The 14009-nt window shown below is 28.3% G+C and overlaps 2 protein-coding genes and 2 long non-coding RNA genes across 11 annotated transcripts in view; 2 read left to right on the top strand and 2 right to left on the bottom strand.

Moving 5' to 3' along the window:
• Nucleotides 1–90: 90 nt before the first annotated feature.
• LOC132911866 (dedicator of cytokinesis protein 1) lies at nt 91–11783 on the bottom strand. 5 transcript variants are annotated; one of them, XM_060968861.1, is made up of 21 exons: nt 11572–11783; nt 10862–11103; nt 10040–10785; nt 9768–9924; nt 9523–9693; nt 9081–9461; nt 8788–9003; nt 8393–8715; nt 7961–8309; nt 6880–6978; nt 6420–6610; nt 5972–6322; nt 5612–5888; nt 5297–5544; nt 4793–5204; nt 4496–4719; nt 3820–4426; nt 3646–3755; nt 3216–3341; nt 2056–2314; nt 91–1948 (listed from the first exon to the last, which is right to left on the bottom strand). In XM_060968861.1, the coding sequence occupies exons 1-21, from the start codon at nt 11612–11614 to the stop codon at nt 1490–1492; spliced, it is 5991 nt and encodes a 1996-aa protein (XP_060824844.1). In that variant the 5' UTR covers nt 11615–11783; the 3' UTR covers nt 91–1489. The 5 variants fall into 5 exon arrangements, 4 of the variants coding, with proteins under 4 accessions (XP_060824844.1, XP_060824845.1, XP_060824847.1 ...); XM_060968862.1 differs by having other exon boundaries at nt 3216–3323; XR_009659097.1 differs by lacking the exon at nt 91–1948 and adding an exon at nt 2417–2870 and having other exon boundaries at nt 2227–2314.
• On the top strand, nt 11327–11929 carry LOC132911871 (uncharacterized). Its single transcript, XR_009659098.1, has 2 exons — nt 11327–11640; nt 11738–11929. It is a non-coding gene; the product is annotated as an uncharacterized LOC132911871 (long non-coding RNA).
• Nucleotides 11930–12253: 324 nt separating this feature from the next.
• The window catches only part of LOC132911837 (uncharacterized), a 10036-nt gene continuing 8280 nt past the window's right edge, over nt 12254–14009 (top strand). For 2 of the 4 annotated variants that reach the window (XM_060968826.1, XM_060968822.1), the window contains exons 1-6: nt 12276–12515; nt 12729–12792; nt 12983–13260; nt 13342–13527; nt 13605–13737; nt 13817–13983. In XM_060968826.1, the coding sequence (XP_060824809.1) occupies nt 12466–12515; nt 12729–12792; nt 12983–13260; nt 13342–13527; nt 13605–13737; nt 13817–13983 (878 nt within the window). In that variant the 5' untranslated portion in view covers nt 12276–12465. Of the gene's footprint in view, nt 12516–12728; nt 12793–12982; nt 13261–13341; nt 13528–13604; nt 13738–13816; nt 13984–14009 lie in introns of all 4 variants that reach the window. The other 2 variants (XM_060968824.1, XM_060968823.1) reach the window with 2 other exon arrangements.
• Nucleotides 13566–14009, bottom strand: part of LOC132911864 (uncharacterized) — a 4591-nt gene continuing 4147 nt past the window's right edge. The window contains exon 2 of the long non-coding RNA XR_009659095.1: nt 13566–13690. This is a non-coding gene — a long non-coding RNA (uncharacterized LOC132911864). The remainder of the gene's footprint in view (nt 13691–14009) is intronic.

Below are 14009 nucleotides of genomic sequence, written 5' to 3'. Positions count from 1 at the left end.
AAAAGTCAATTACAGCCAAATGTATAATTGTATAAATATATAATTATATAAATATATATAATTGTAGTAATTTCTTGTTTATTTCATTAATTTGAAAAGAACGAATTTATTTGTTTTTGTTTTATGTGAATAATGCGTGATATAACATTTCTTAAATGACATATACAACCTATTAACAAAATAAATAAAGCACTAATCTCTTTGGTATGAGACTCACATAATAATCGCAATTTAAAAAATTATATAATATTTTATAATCGAAGATACGTTTGCTTTTTCTTACAAATTTGTTATACATTTGCATGTCAAAAACAAAAACACAATAATCCTGTCGAATGATGTAGTGCTTTATAACAAATTTGTATAATTGTATAAAAATACATAAAAATTTGTTTCGTTATAAAATATTCTGTCATGATATATAAAAATTGAGTAAATAAACATGCTATAAACTCTATAATATACTGATTGTGTACTGCATACAAAGTGACTTATTTTTTTATTTCAGGATTATATAAAATTAAGTCTTCATTGTTTTAAATAATTTAACATTTTAAACATCATCTTGTCAACTGATTCGTAAAAACAAACTTTTAATTTATATTAGTACATCACAATAAATTGGTAATGCTTAGGTAATAGTTAGGTATTAATAATACTATGGTGTATATATAAAATCGAGCTTTCAAAGAAAACAGATATTAAAAAATTATTTCAAATTTAAAAACAGCTTTCTAAATTTTATCTATATTAAAAAAGATTAGCAACAATAACAGTATAATTTGTTCAAAAATGTTATTACAGCGAAAATCGAGTAAACACGTATTATAAAAATCTATAAAAATACGCAGTGAAAATTCTAATATCTGCTTCTTAAGAAACATATTATGCATAACTTTTATATATATATATATATAATATATAATATATATATATGTCTTGTAATGAGTATAAAGTCTTCTATAAATGAAAGACTTTGATATCAATGGCATTAGTAAATATGCTCAATATGTTAATTAACATTTGTGAATACAGGTATATTCCAAACTTATACTTCTATAAATGTATTTATAAAATATAAAGTGAAGAATTTATAATATATATGCATATATAAAGATGTTTTTCCATTTATAAGTATAAAATTATAAATTGTAAATTTTTTTTAAAAATTGTTATACCTTTATCATATTTAATAGCAATATATTCAATTTATTCAAAAATTTCTCGATTGGATGGAATAAAGGTAAAAGTATAAAATTAAATCTAATTCTCAATACATTTGTCATGTTACTGAAAATATGCTGAACTACTACTATTCTGTTATCCTTAACAGTGATAGATAGTTTTTTACTTTACAAAAAGAAAAGGTACATAATAAGATGTAAATGGTAACTTTTTAATTTCCTACTGTAACTAGAGCCTATATGTATAACCATTATATGTAATTTTCAGTATACTGGCAAGACACATGATCATCAAATAATTTGAATCAAGTTACGGACGGGTCTTGACTAAAATTATCTATATCTGAGGGAAGAATAAGTTTGTTTAAGCTATAAGGCGGCCTTTTTGGCTTCGGAGGTGGAGTGGGTGGCTTTGTTTGAATGTCAAGATCGTCTGTAGGGGTTGGAAGTTTGTTTTTTGACCATTGTCCTAAAGATCGATTAAAGTTATTTAGGCTACCTGTTCCACAATGCTGAACAGGCAATTCTTCTGGAAGATTACAATAATCAGCCTCGCGTGTTTTCATAGGTAAGGGTGGTGGTGGGTCATCTTCAGACGCTGTACTGTCTGTAGTACCAATACTATCTCTATTTCCTTTCCCTAAACTACTTGAATCCATTCCATTGTTTATGTTCCTTAAATAATGTTGAGATTGCCCAGATAAACGATTACTTATTCTTCTTTCCTTTTCTACTTCCGACCTCAAAGGGCGTTTAGGTGTTAGCTAAACAAGAATTATATTACTATTACTATTATTATCATCATAATCATCATCGTCATCATTATTATTATGGTCTAATGTTACCAACTATCATTATACTGAAATATTACCTCTTGACGAAGTTCGAATATTGGAGTAGTAGGAAAACTGGACATTAATGGAGTGACAGGGGACGACGTAATTTGTGGTACATCTGCTGTAGTATACCACTGACTCGTCGGCTGATCACTTTTTGTTGATGCAACTGAATCACTCTTGCGTGAACTTCTTCGTTTTGAATCTTTCTTTTTATTTGTCCCTGGACTTGGACTTCCTAATGCCTTTTGTAGAGATGCAGTTGATAATATATGTGAACGTATTGAACAATTCCTGCACAATAATAATTTTTATTACAAATTTAATTTTATAAATATATATATCTCAAAGATATTATGTGTTAATTTAATTCTATTGTAATAACACATTATTTACCTATTTAGCATGATAATCGGTTGTATATATAGAAGTTGTTTTACTTAAGGACAAACATGGTAATACAACAAAAAGTACAAAAAGTATCATGCAAATAAATAATAAATAGTAAAAGAGAAAGAAGAAGTAGTATGTACAAATATAATTTTTTAAATATATATGTACATATGTGGTATTTCTTAAATGTTTTATACATAATTTCTAAAAGCGTTTTTATAGAATTATAATTAATTTAACTAAATAATACTAAAATAATTAAAATAATTTTAGAATAATAAGCTGATTAACATATATTAGGCAATAGGCAATATATATATATATAAATATATAAAAAAACAAGTAGGGTATATATAAAAATTTGTACATATATATACACATGTACATATACAAAAACTGCTATGCGCGAAGGAAGGATAATAGGATACTGTGTTTATCAGGCCCAACAGCTAAATTCCTGAAATTACATATGTATATGTTATTCTAATATTCATTCGTAATATTGAAAATTAGATAAAATTATATAAGTATTTTTTAATTAATGTTTTACTATATTTCTCCTTTCAAACTAAACAATTGGTACATCATTCATTTATTTAATAATAATCGTGCTATCAACAAACAATTAGTATGAATATATAATATATGATAGCACTGATAAATCATATTGATGCTAGGTCTACAAATAGTTGATATAAAATAATAATAAATGAGATAATAATAAAAATGGGAGATGAAAAAAGACTCAGAAATTAATTAATGCTATAATTATTTTTACACATCATCATTGTAATATCTTTACCTTGACAAACTGACGTTTTGAGTACCAGATGAAGGTATACTGTTGTTAAAATTGAATGAGGCGAGCGACTTGAATGTTGCAACTTGGGATCTTGTAAGAGAGGATACCCTGGAGTGAGTTCCACAGCTGAACGAGATAATTACAAAGTAACCACGTAACATTACAATAAAAAAATATGGAGAAACTTACATAGGATATCTTTTTGCTTATTCTTATATGGAATATATGTTACAAATTTCAGGGTATTTTCAGTTTTACATGCATATTAATCTTTACTAACGTAAATAGTATTTAAAGAAAAAATGTGATTATAATCTCATATCAAAGTTAATACCGTTTAATAACATAATAATGAATCAGTGAAATTGTTAGTTACAAATAATAGCAGTATTTGCAGCAAATTACGCAAATAAGTGTATACATTACTTACTCTGAATTCATAATATGTGATTCAGATAATCGATTATTCTCGCCTCTTGAACTTTGATGTCTTCTCATCATAACAGGTTGAGTTAAGCTTTCAATTTGTAGATCGCATGTCTGCAATTCATGGATAATTAATTTTTTCAAAGATTCCTTTTTATAAAATGATATCTAAATTTACCCTTTTCCCATATTTCGCCTCTACTTGATTCCGCATTGATGTAAAACATTGCTCCAAACGTTGATGAAACGGAGTCAATTCAGGCGGAGCACGTACTTTATGTAATTGGACACCAACACTCAGTAATGGAATTTGTTCAGCGATTAGCCCCTCTAGTTTTAAAAGATCGGAACTTTCTTCTAGATGAGCACTGCGATATTCAGAATTAAGGAACGCTTTCTCATAATTATCTATACCACCCATTACCGCTGGATCTAATATACCATTTAGTTTCATACTAAGCGGATTTAGCGGAATATTATTATCAGCTCTGTGTGCTAAGATTAAATCTCTTAATGTAGTATTTGTAGCTTCCATTGTTTCAATTGCATTACGAAGGGGACTAACTAAATAGGTTTCACTAGATGTAACAGGGAAGCATCTAAGAATGCCTGGCAAAGGGTGACTCGTAACGAGTACTGTTCTTTCTAACCATAGTGAAGCAAACTCGTTATTGGTAACAGTATTCGTTTCTTTATCACCAGAATTTGCAGTAGTAGAGATTAAATCTTTCTTTGGTGCTGGTCTTGAAAACCGAAAACGTTGAACGTCGTTCACTCGATGATATCTTAAATGTGAGAAAGAAGACAGACTTTAATTTAATGTTATAAACTTACTTTATTTAATCATATTTTACCTCAAAACTGCTTCTGCTGTTATAGGTTTCCCACTAAGACGATGCCTTTTTTCATCCATTAATGGATCTACCCTATTAATTTGGACATATTGATGATTGGATTCTAGCATTTCCGAAGTAGGAGGAGACAATTTATTCATTTGTTCTGCATTTGGTAACTGATTTAATGTTCGTGAACAAAAATCACTGAGACGCTCATACTCTTTTCCACGATAAATAAATACCTATGATTAATTATCAGTAACTAATAATACTCAAATAATTAATTAAAAGGTACACAAACATTTCATGACTTACCTTATTTTGTAAAAATGCTGGGTGACCACGTCCATAATACGCAACTCTAAAATATTCAGGCTCAGGCCTTAATTGTTTTACTATTGAGTCATAAAACCTTGCCATGCGCGTCAATAATACAGAAAGTTGGTAATAATCAAATGTCTCTTCTTCGTATTGTGTAACTAATTCTTTACATACTGCAAGCGCACATTCCCACATTTTACCTTTATCAAAGTATTCGATCATATCATTATATAATGCCTCTTTTAATTCACGATGCGTTTGACACGCTAAATATCTATGCGATCTTAAAAGTGGCGGTAATGGTTGATCACTCCAAGCTAGTAATTGACTATGAAGTTTCAAAGAATATGCTGCTTCAGTGTAGTTGTCACACTCCAAATGTAGCTCACAAAGCTTATTCACATATCTGTAAAATAAACATATCATTTAACATTTGTTTAATTTTTTAGAAACAATGTAATGAGTTTTAATTAACAAAACTGTTAACTGCATATATACCTAATATACATTTCTTTTCTATTTATTTCAGAGTAAAATTCTAGTAAGTTTACAATACACAGCATTCTATGTTCCTGAGACTCAGCATGTATGATATCACGATATTGTAATAGGCGTTCCATAAGTTTAGCTACTGTATCAACAAAGCGTAATCCTTGTTCTCGCATAGTTGAGTGCTTTTCACAAAGATTACCCATTACTTGAATCCAAAGCAAACGAAATTGTTCATCTCCTCTGCCTCCTTCAACCTATTAGAATGTACATAAAAAATGATAAATGAATGAATAAATAAAAAATATATACATTATAACATACCAATATATCTAATTTTGCAATCATTTCATTTTCATATTCTGTGAAATTAGCTTTTATGTGAGCCGGATCACGTTTAGTATCACCATATCCTTCAACAATACGTGAACTATAAAATTCACATTGCATCATATCAAAAAATATAGGAATAGTAGCTTTTCTTAATTCACTTTCTGGAATTAATGCCATTTCTAATATTGCTCCAACTAAACCCGGAACAAATAATATTTTATACTGTCCTAAATTAAACCACATTGATCGTATTTCAAACGCTGTTTCTCTACAGAAGTAAAGGAAGATATTTTAATACTTGTTACACATTTGAAAAATAAACTAATTTGATATACTAATCTATATTCATACCTTCGCATATCATTATAGCGTAAAACAATACGATTGCGTTTTGATGGCGTGAATGTTTCCAACTGTAAGGCTGGTTGAGTCAAAAACGCAATTGCACAATGAAAAAAATTGGACCAAGCTTGCTGTTCAAAATCAGTAAAAAAATAATCCCTAATAGTACCCGAGAAATAACGCAATGACTTTAAAATTATACTATTTTGAAGCATAATCATTTCACACCAGTCTCCTGGAAATACACTTTTTGATACTAAATCTTTAAATACTAATAATATTTCCATGAGGAAATCAAGCAAATCAAATTTAGTTCCAAAGTGATTTATATAAATTTCATAATGATGTTGTGTCATTTGTCTGAAATATATATTTAATATTAAACGCTCAGATCCAGTTCTTTTTAAAAAAAATTTATATTTTTACGTTTTTCAAATAAAAATTTTACTATTTTTACCTGAATATTGCTAACATAATTGAAACTAAATTTCCTACTAATGGATTTTCTCTATCCATTGATATAACTGTCTGTATAATGGTCCGTAGAGCAGTAAGCATAATTTGTTTCACATCCTGTATAGTGCTTCCTATATCTTTCCTAAATGTTAATTCCAGGATGTCAGATAAAATCTTGACACACAATTCTACCTATATAAACATAAAATAAAAACATGTTCTTCATCACTATTATAGATTATCTATAAATATTCTTGTAAAAATAATTAGGTACAACAAAAAAAAAAGAGAAAAAAATTAAACAACACAACAATAAACACCATTCCTGAAAATTTAACATAAAATACTTATCATAAGTAGATCACTGTATCTTTCATGACATCATTAACCATTGTGCCAGTAATCCAAAATTTACTTGCAAGTAACGCGCTCGAGTTCACGATGTATATTTCAACAATTACCTCTTCAGAGTAGCCACGGTGCTGGTTGAGTCGGTGTCGTTTTTCGCCGAGCAGCCTGGCTACCTTCGCCACGCTATTTCCAGGCGTACTTGACAGCCCCTTTTATAGGCCAATAACCAAAACCAAACCAAACACAAAAATGAAATAGCCCTATGTTAGTGAGAATATAATGCCAATTTATGCATAAAAAAATATAGTTATATCCTTAACATTGTCCATCACCTAAGGAAAATTGCATTATAAGACTGCATGCAAGAAGAATGCAGTGCCCCAAGCAATAGAACAGTTATGAAAGAGCTGAGAAACTACAACAAATACTAGAATTCCTATAAAGATACTTTGTTTAATGCTTTTCGAAGAGTTATTCAATTTCTTACTTTGAGAATATATGTTCTTATAATATCCAATCTGAACATGAATAAGATGAGAAGTTAGACACAAAAGGAATAACTTACACTTTATCAATGCCTTTAGAGTAGCTGGAAATACTATTTTATGATTACATGCTATAACAGGAAATTTGATTTAATTCTCATGCTATAGTAAAATTTTGTAGAGGATGTCTTTGATTTCATTATATTTCTTTGTCATTTCAATTTCAAATTTACTATCTAGACCAATAGAATATTATTTTACAATATAATATGTCCAAAATAATTAAATGTATTACAAAAATAAAGACATCCTGGCTTAAAGAATAATACAAGATTGATGAAATTCACAGAAAGATGCGTGGCGGGAGGATGTCAGGCTGCACGGAAAGCACAAATAATGACACTATTCACAAATTGTGTGTAAGAATGTTTTAAATGCAAATCGAAAGCTCCGCTCACATTTTAGCTATATCAAATGTGCAACATATATTTGCTTTTTAAGCTTGATTACGATAATATTAATATGAACGAAGCTTCAACAAGAATGACGTTACTCAAAATAAATTTTACATTTAAGAAATCACCATGATACATTTAAGTGTAACAGCACTTTTAAATTATTTCATATGTACTTCAATAAATAATAATTCGCTCTTTTAACATTAAAGTTAATAAATCGTAATGATTAATGACACGACATATCTTACCTCTTCTTTAGCTTCCAATAAATCACGAACCAAAATAATAATTCTAGGTAACAAAATTGCTCTGCATTCTGCACTTAAAAAAAGGGGGCTATGAACAATATCATTCACTGTCATCATTTTTTGTTTAGTTAATCTTCCTACTGGTAAAGTAACTAATAAGTCAGTCAAAATTGTGCTCAACTGCTTGCCACTATATACTCGTAACAAATGGGGTATAGTAGTTGGTAAATATTTCAAGCATGCTCCTTGAACTAATAAAGTACTATCTGTTTCGTGCCTCATGAGTTCAACTATAGATCTCAATAATTCTGTTAAAGTTTGAGAGAACTCCTCTTCATCTTGATTTAACCTGTTGTAAAATAAATAATATATATGATAACACATTTTTAGTACATTTCTAGTATATGATAATGTAAGAAAAGTAAAGCATACGCAGTAAATAAAAGACGGGATTCTACAACAAATCTCATGCAGTATTGAAGACTTTTCATTGTCTTGAGTAATATATCACGTTCTTGTCCGTCATTATTAGTTGCATTATCTATACGTTTACGTAATACACTAATCAATTTTTTGTATGCGAGCGTTGCAGAGAAACTCTCAGAAATATACAAATCCATTACTGGTTGAAAATGTTGGTATTTTCTATCAGACACAAGCCCAATAATATATAATAAACATTCAAACACCATATCATCATAAACGTCACTATCTGAATTACTCATTAATATGTTAAACAAAGCATCTAAAACATCCTAAAAACAAATTTTTGTACAGTAATATTTATACTTTGTATTCATATTATATAATATAGAAAATTAACTAACCTGTAGGAACTTCACTACTTCTTCACCATCAACTTTCATTAAAGCAATCAGAGATTCTCTTAAATTTGTATTGTGCGATGCCCAGTTCAATAAACCTAATAAATCTACATTTTGCGTTAATTTTGTTGAACAAATATTAGTCGCTATCAGAAAACTGTCTTTACTACTTAAAGTAAGCGCTCCTAATGTTGGTTTTTTTTCTAAATTTAATTCAACCTATAATTAAGAGTACTTAAATTTTGTAATATATTTATGTGTAAAAACAGTTAAATTTTTTGCAATATTAGTTTTACCAATTCACCCCTTGTAGATGGCAATTTCAAATATGAAATATCAATTTCTTCATATTTCTTTTGGTCTAATTTATAAACTAGTAGCTCATGCTGTATATCTTGCAATGTTGTTCCATTACGCTGCATCAATTTCACATAACTTAAGGCAAAAGGTTTTTCGGATTTATCTTTTGCTTCATTTGAACTTCGATGTTTAAATGTAAATTTTAAATGTGCTTGTTTAAATTCTTCAATTGGAATAGCAATTTTAAATGTTTCACACCATCTAGGTTTATCTTCATGATAATAAATAACACTATGATATTCATCAATAGGTGAAGCTCCACCACCTAATGTCATAACTCCTGGTATTGGTACACCAAACTCATTGCATACTTTAACCTACCAAAAAATAAGTTAATAATATAATTGAAAATATCATTCATTTTTAAATAATACTAACTGTAACTTCAACATTTTTATCTGTAGACTTTGATCCTTTATTAAATTCACCACTAATCAATGTGAGGTACAAATCATTCCTCACATCACCTGGTAAAATAACTTCTGGAAATCCCATTTTTCTTGCAATAGCAACATTACCAAGTACTAGATGTGGATTTTCATCACGTACCTAATATTAAATTCTTCATAAATATTAAAATATATTTTTAAATCTCATTATTTATCAAGTAATTTTCTATTTACTTGTTTTGGATCTCCCCTAAGCAACTTTAAGCTAGCCCATAAACCTTGACCACCAGCAAAGCTGCCACTATTGCCATTACTACTTTTTTGAATATTTATTTCTTTTTGGGAAAGAATTCTACGTAATGTACCATCCAAACTTTCTTTCTCACAACATCTGGAGCAATGAAAACAAGCCCAACAAAACGATCTATTTTAACTGTATTCATAAGAGGTTTCTTATGAAACAGTTTATATTCAGAATATAAATCCTAACAAAATTTCATACTTACTGTACAAATGGAATAAAATGATGATGATCTGAATCACCCTCAAGTTTACCAGTAATGTATAAAGTAATATCCATTGCTGCTACACCAAATGGTCTTCTCATATTTTCAGTATTTTTGACTTTTTGATTAGTTTGTGCTACGCTTGAACGTCGATGATCAGCATCTTTAGCTTCCATACCTCCTACTCTAATTACATAACAAACTAAGTAAACTTTATCTCTAGTTAAATCTCGAGAACCAAGGTCTGTAAATAAAACTCGAAGATTGTGTAATTGATCTATGTCTCTGGCAAGTCCTTCCTTGCTCCATGACACAACATAATTTTCAGTAACAGCTTTCATTTCTCTCCCATCGTACAAAGTTAATAACAATTCTACATCTTCTGCCATTTTACATACGAAGTTTCTTACACTAATAAAGAAGATATGTGAGTATACTGGTGCTTGTGGTTTTGAAGGCTTATGTTTTGTATCATTAGCTGCCTTTCTTATTCTTTCTGCAGCTGTTTCATGATGATAATATAATTGAATTGTACTTGTTTCTTCAGGATTAAGAACATTCCCTTGATCATCACGTACAACCATATCCATGCCCAATAATTGATTACCAGTATCAATTCTAGCTGTTGCTAATCTTTTCACATCCTTTAATTCATCTACTGTCAATGTGCCACTTAGAATTTTGCTTCTATATCCTATTAACTCTAAAATCTGTTGTTGCATTGTTTTGAAGTGCATAGAATGAATCTATACATGACAAAAATTATGTTATATTAAACATAATTTTACTAATTAAATATTTTATTATTCTGTATATACTAACTACATATAGATGCTTCCAATGGTGTCCCCATTCTCGTAAAACATTAGTGATTTCATGTATTAAACAGTCCATATTCACCGATTGTTGTAAAATGTGTATATAAGATTTTGGGAAAATCCCACATGTCCCTTTAAATTTACTACGTCCATAATACCAATCTCCATATTCTTCTAATATCTGTACCATTTCTCCAACAGTTAATTGCATTGCATAAGGAGTCCCATGTACAAAGTTATGTATAGCTACAATTAATAATAAACAGTTAAAAGCGCTAGCAAGTGTTATTTTAAATATAATGTTTTAATATTTCAATTAATCAAAATATAGCATTAATGTGATTTACATTACAGATACAAAAAACAGGAAGATATTAAATAAAGATATTAAATATTCAGTTAACATGTACTTCCCATGTATATATTATCCATATATATATATAGTTATATATATATATATATATAGTTATTATATAAATGATAATGTCATGAACAATTTATAGTTTCGGTAATATCCGCCATTTAATTAACTATTTTCAAAGAATTTAAGTAATATATTCACATTTAACATTTAGATACTTGTAATCAAAATAACCAGCGAAATTATTATAAATTAATATTTCGCGCGCAAACAGAAACTAAAATTTTATCTGATTGGGGCACCTCCCAGGATGTTAGATCTTACAAAGGCTAAATTAGCGATTTATTTCTTACCAACTCCTAAGTGTTCTTTAACTTGCTTCCATGCCATTGTCATTTTAATTAAAAGCTTATTATAACAAGGTATGTACACTAATTACATTTCGATACGCACATTTGTTGTGCGAACAAAATACGACTTTTTTATCTTGACATCTAACACAACTATAATGCAAAACAGGATGACCAGTGCTTGGATGTTATCACGATGATGAGAACACGAAGACCACAAGTACACCACGAAATATGTCCTAGCTTATAGATATTCAAATGTACTGTATATTTTTTCACATCAGAAACCGCGAAAAATAGAATTTCTTAAACTGACCCTACCACATTTGTAGTAATTTTCAATAAATTTATTCATATAATATTTGTAAGCATTGATTTTTATATTTACAAATTAAAATCCCATATATAATTAAAGGTATGCCATAAATTTGAACAAAAACGATGTATAATTATGTTACCAATAAATTATATTTTATTGGAGATTAATTTAAAGACACGTGCTAATTCAAATATAATCGAAATACATAGAATCAAAAATAAATTTATTTTATTGTAACAAAATAAATCTATTACGGCTTCTTTACTTCTAATTTTTAATTGAAACTTCTAATTGATATATTAGATATATTTTTTTGATTTTACAACTTATAGTTTCGTGTTCATTATATTTGTTTGGTGTAAATTGTTCATTGCACTTTAATATATGTACAAGTAATACTAGATATCGTATAACGTCGTAATATAGACTGTTCGAAATTCTTTGTCTACCTACATTTCTGGATTTTTGCAATTGAATATTTTTCATCTAATTTATAAATCACGTTTATAAAATCTAATACGCCTATACATTTTTATAAATGTACCTATAATTGATTAAGCAATATTAATAATAAAACGATGGCATTTCACGAAGTTGATAAATTGACAGAAAACAAATCGTCTAATGAGTAAGATTAAAATATTTTTAACAATTAACTTCGAAATCAATTATCTAAAATTTATTTAAACGTTCTCCTATATTTTGTTTTTTTTTTATATTATTATATTACTTACTTTTACATGATTATTATATGTCACGTGTATACATTTTTAAACAATAATCAAATAATTTTTATTGATTTTGTAAATTTCTATATCTTTTTTGCATATATAAATTACAGCAATTTTGTTTTTAGTGAGGAATTTACGTTATACGTAAATGATTTACCTGGAGAACTAAATAAGGTATGTAAAATTATTAATAACTTTTTTATTATTACTAGTATGTACAATTATTGATTTCTTACTGATTTAAATACTTTTAAGACTTTTGTCACATTTGTAAAAATTTTATTTAAAAATAATAATAAAATGTATATAATTTGTGTGAATATCTGGATATAAGATATTTTATAAATGGATTATAATATTTTAGCAAGGCTTATTAGAAATTTTCAACCATTATGGAGAAGTTAAAGGATATTTTTATCGCCCAAATGCTAATTGGGCTTATATTACTTATGGTGCATATCATAATGCTGAAAATGCTATAAAAGATTTACATAATGTACCACCACTACGTCTGAAGATATCATTTTCTAAAGAAAGAGCTAGGAGTGATATAGCAAATACAAAAACATTTTCTACTAAAGATATTACAGAAGAATATGAAAATCATAATATAATAAATGTTACAGTAACAGATAAGCAATTGTAACTATATATTTATAGTCATTGTTTTTGTCATAATTATGTAATATAAGTTATGTAATATTAATTTATAAATATGTGCAGGATACAAACAAGAGGACGAAGCAGGCCCTTAGATGTATTCAAAAATGTGGAACCGAATCCAGGATTACCAAAATATGCTTATACGGCAGATAATGATTTATTGTATCCATATCCTTCTGACCCATATACATATAATCCATATGAAAATGCAGAGCCTTATGCAAGTACAAACACATTATGGACAAGGTATTGTTCAATGTTAAGTAAAATGTACATACATCATATATTGTTATATGAATTAATATTTATTGAAAATATTTTAGAGGACAATTAGCTATTACCCCAGATGGTAAGAGACGTGTTGCACTTGGTCGGGGTTATACAATGTATGAAATCCCAGATCCTGATCCTGAAATACATAATCACATTAATAAAGTATATGAGAAACGTATTTCTGTAAGTAGGGTAATATGAAAGATTAAGAAAAAATATTCTTTACAATAATAATTTAATAATATATGATTTGATGTAATAGAGCCTATATGAATATGGCAAAGACATGTTCCAAGATGCAATTGGAACATGCAAAGTATGTTTGAAAAAAACAAAGTATACATGTGAAAGGTGCAATACTTTTTATTGCAGTAGAACTTGCCAAGTGACTAATTGGTCAAAACATAAGCTTGAATGTGAAGCTATCCCGTATGTACTCTCTCATAGTATTACAT

This window comes from Bombus pascuorum, chromosome 11 (assembly GCF_905332965.1).
Source record: "Bombus pascuorum chromosome 11, iyBomPasc1.1, whole genome shotgun sequence".
In the NCBI taxonomy this organism is placed as follows: domain Eukaryota; kingdom Metazoa; phylum Arthropoda; class Insecta; order Hymenoptera; family Apidae; genus Bombus; species Bombus pascuorum.
This window is presented reverse-complemented; position numbering and strand designations above follow the sequence as displayed.

Bases quoted from the DNA above. Each gene is read 5' to 3' on its own strand.
- LOC132911866 (XM_060968861.1), bottom strand. From the start codon at position 11,614: ATGACAATGGCATGGAAGCAAGTTAAAGAACACTTAGGAGTTG. The intron at 9,004-9,080 runs GTAAAACTAATA...TCTTAATTATAG, and splicing joins CATCTACAAGGGGTGAATTG to GTTGAATTAAATTTAGAAAA. The intron at 3,342-3,645 runs GTAAGTAATGTA...TATCTCGTTCAG, and splicing joins TCACATATTATGAATTCAGA to CTGTGGAACTCACTCCAGGG.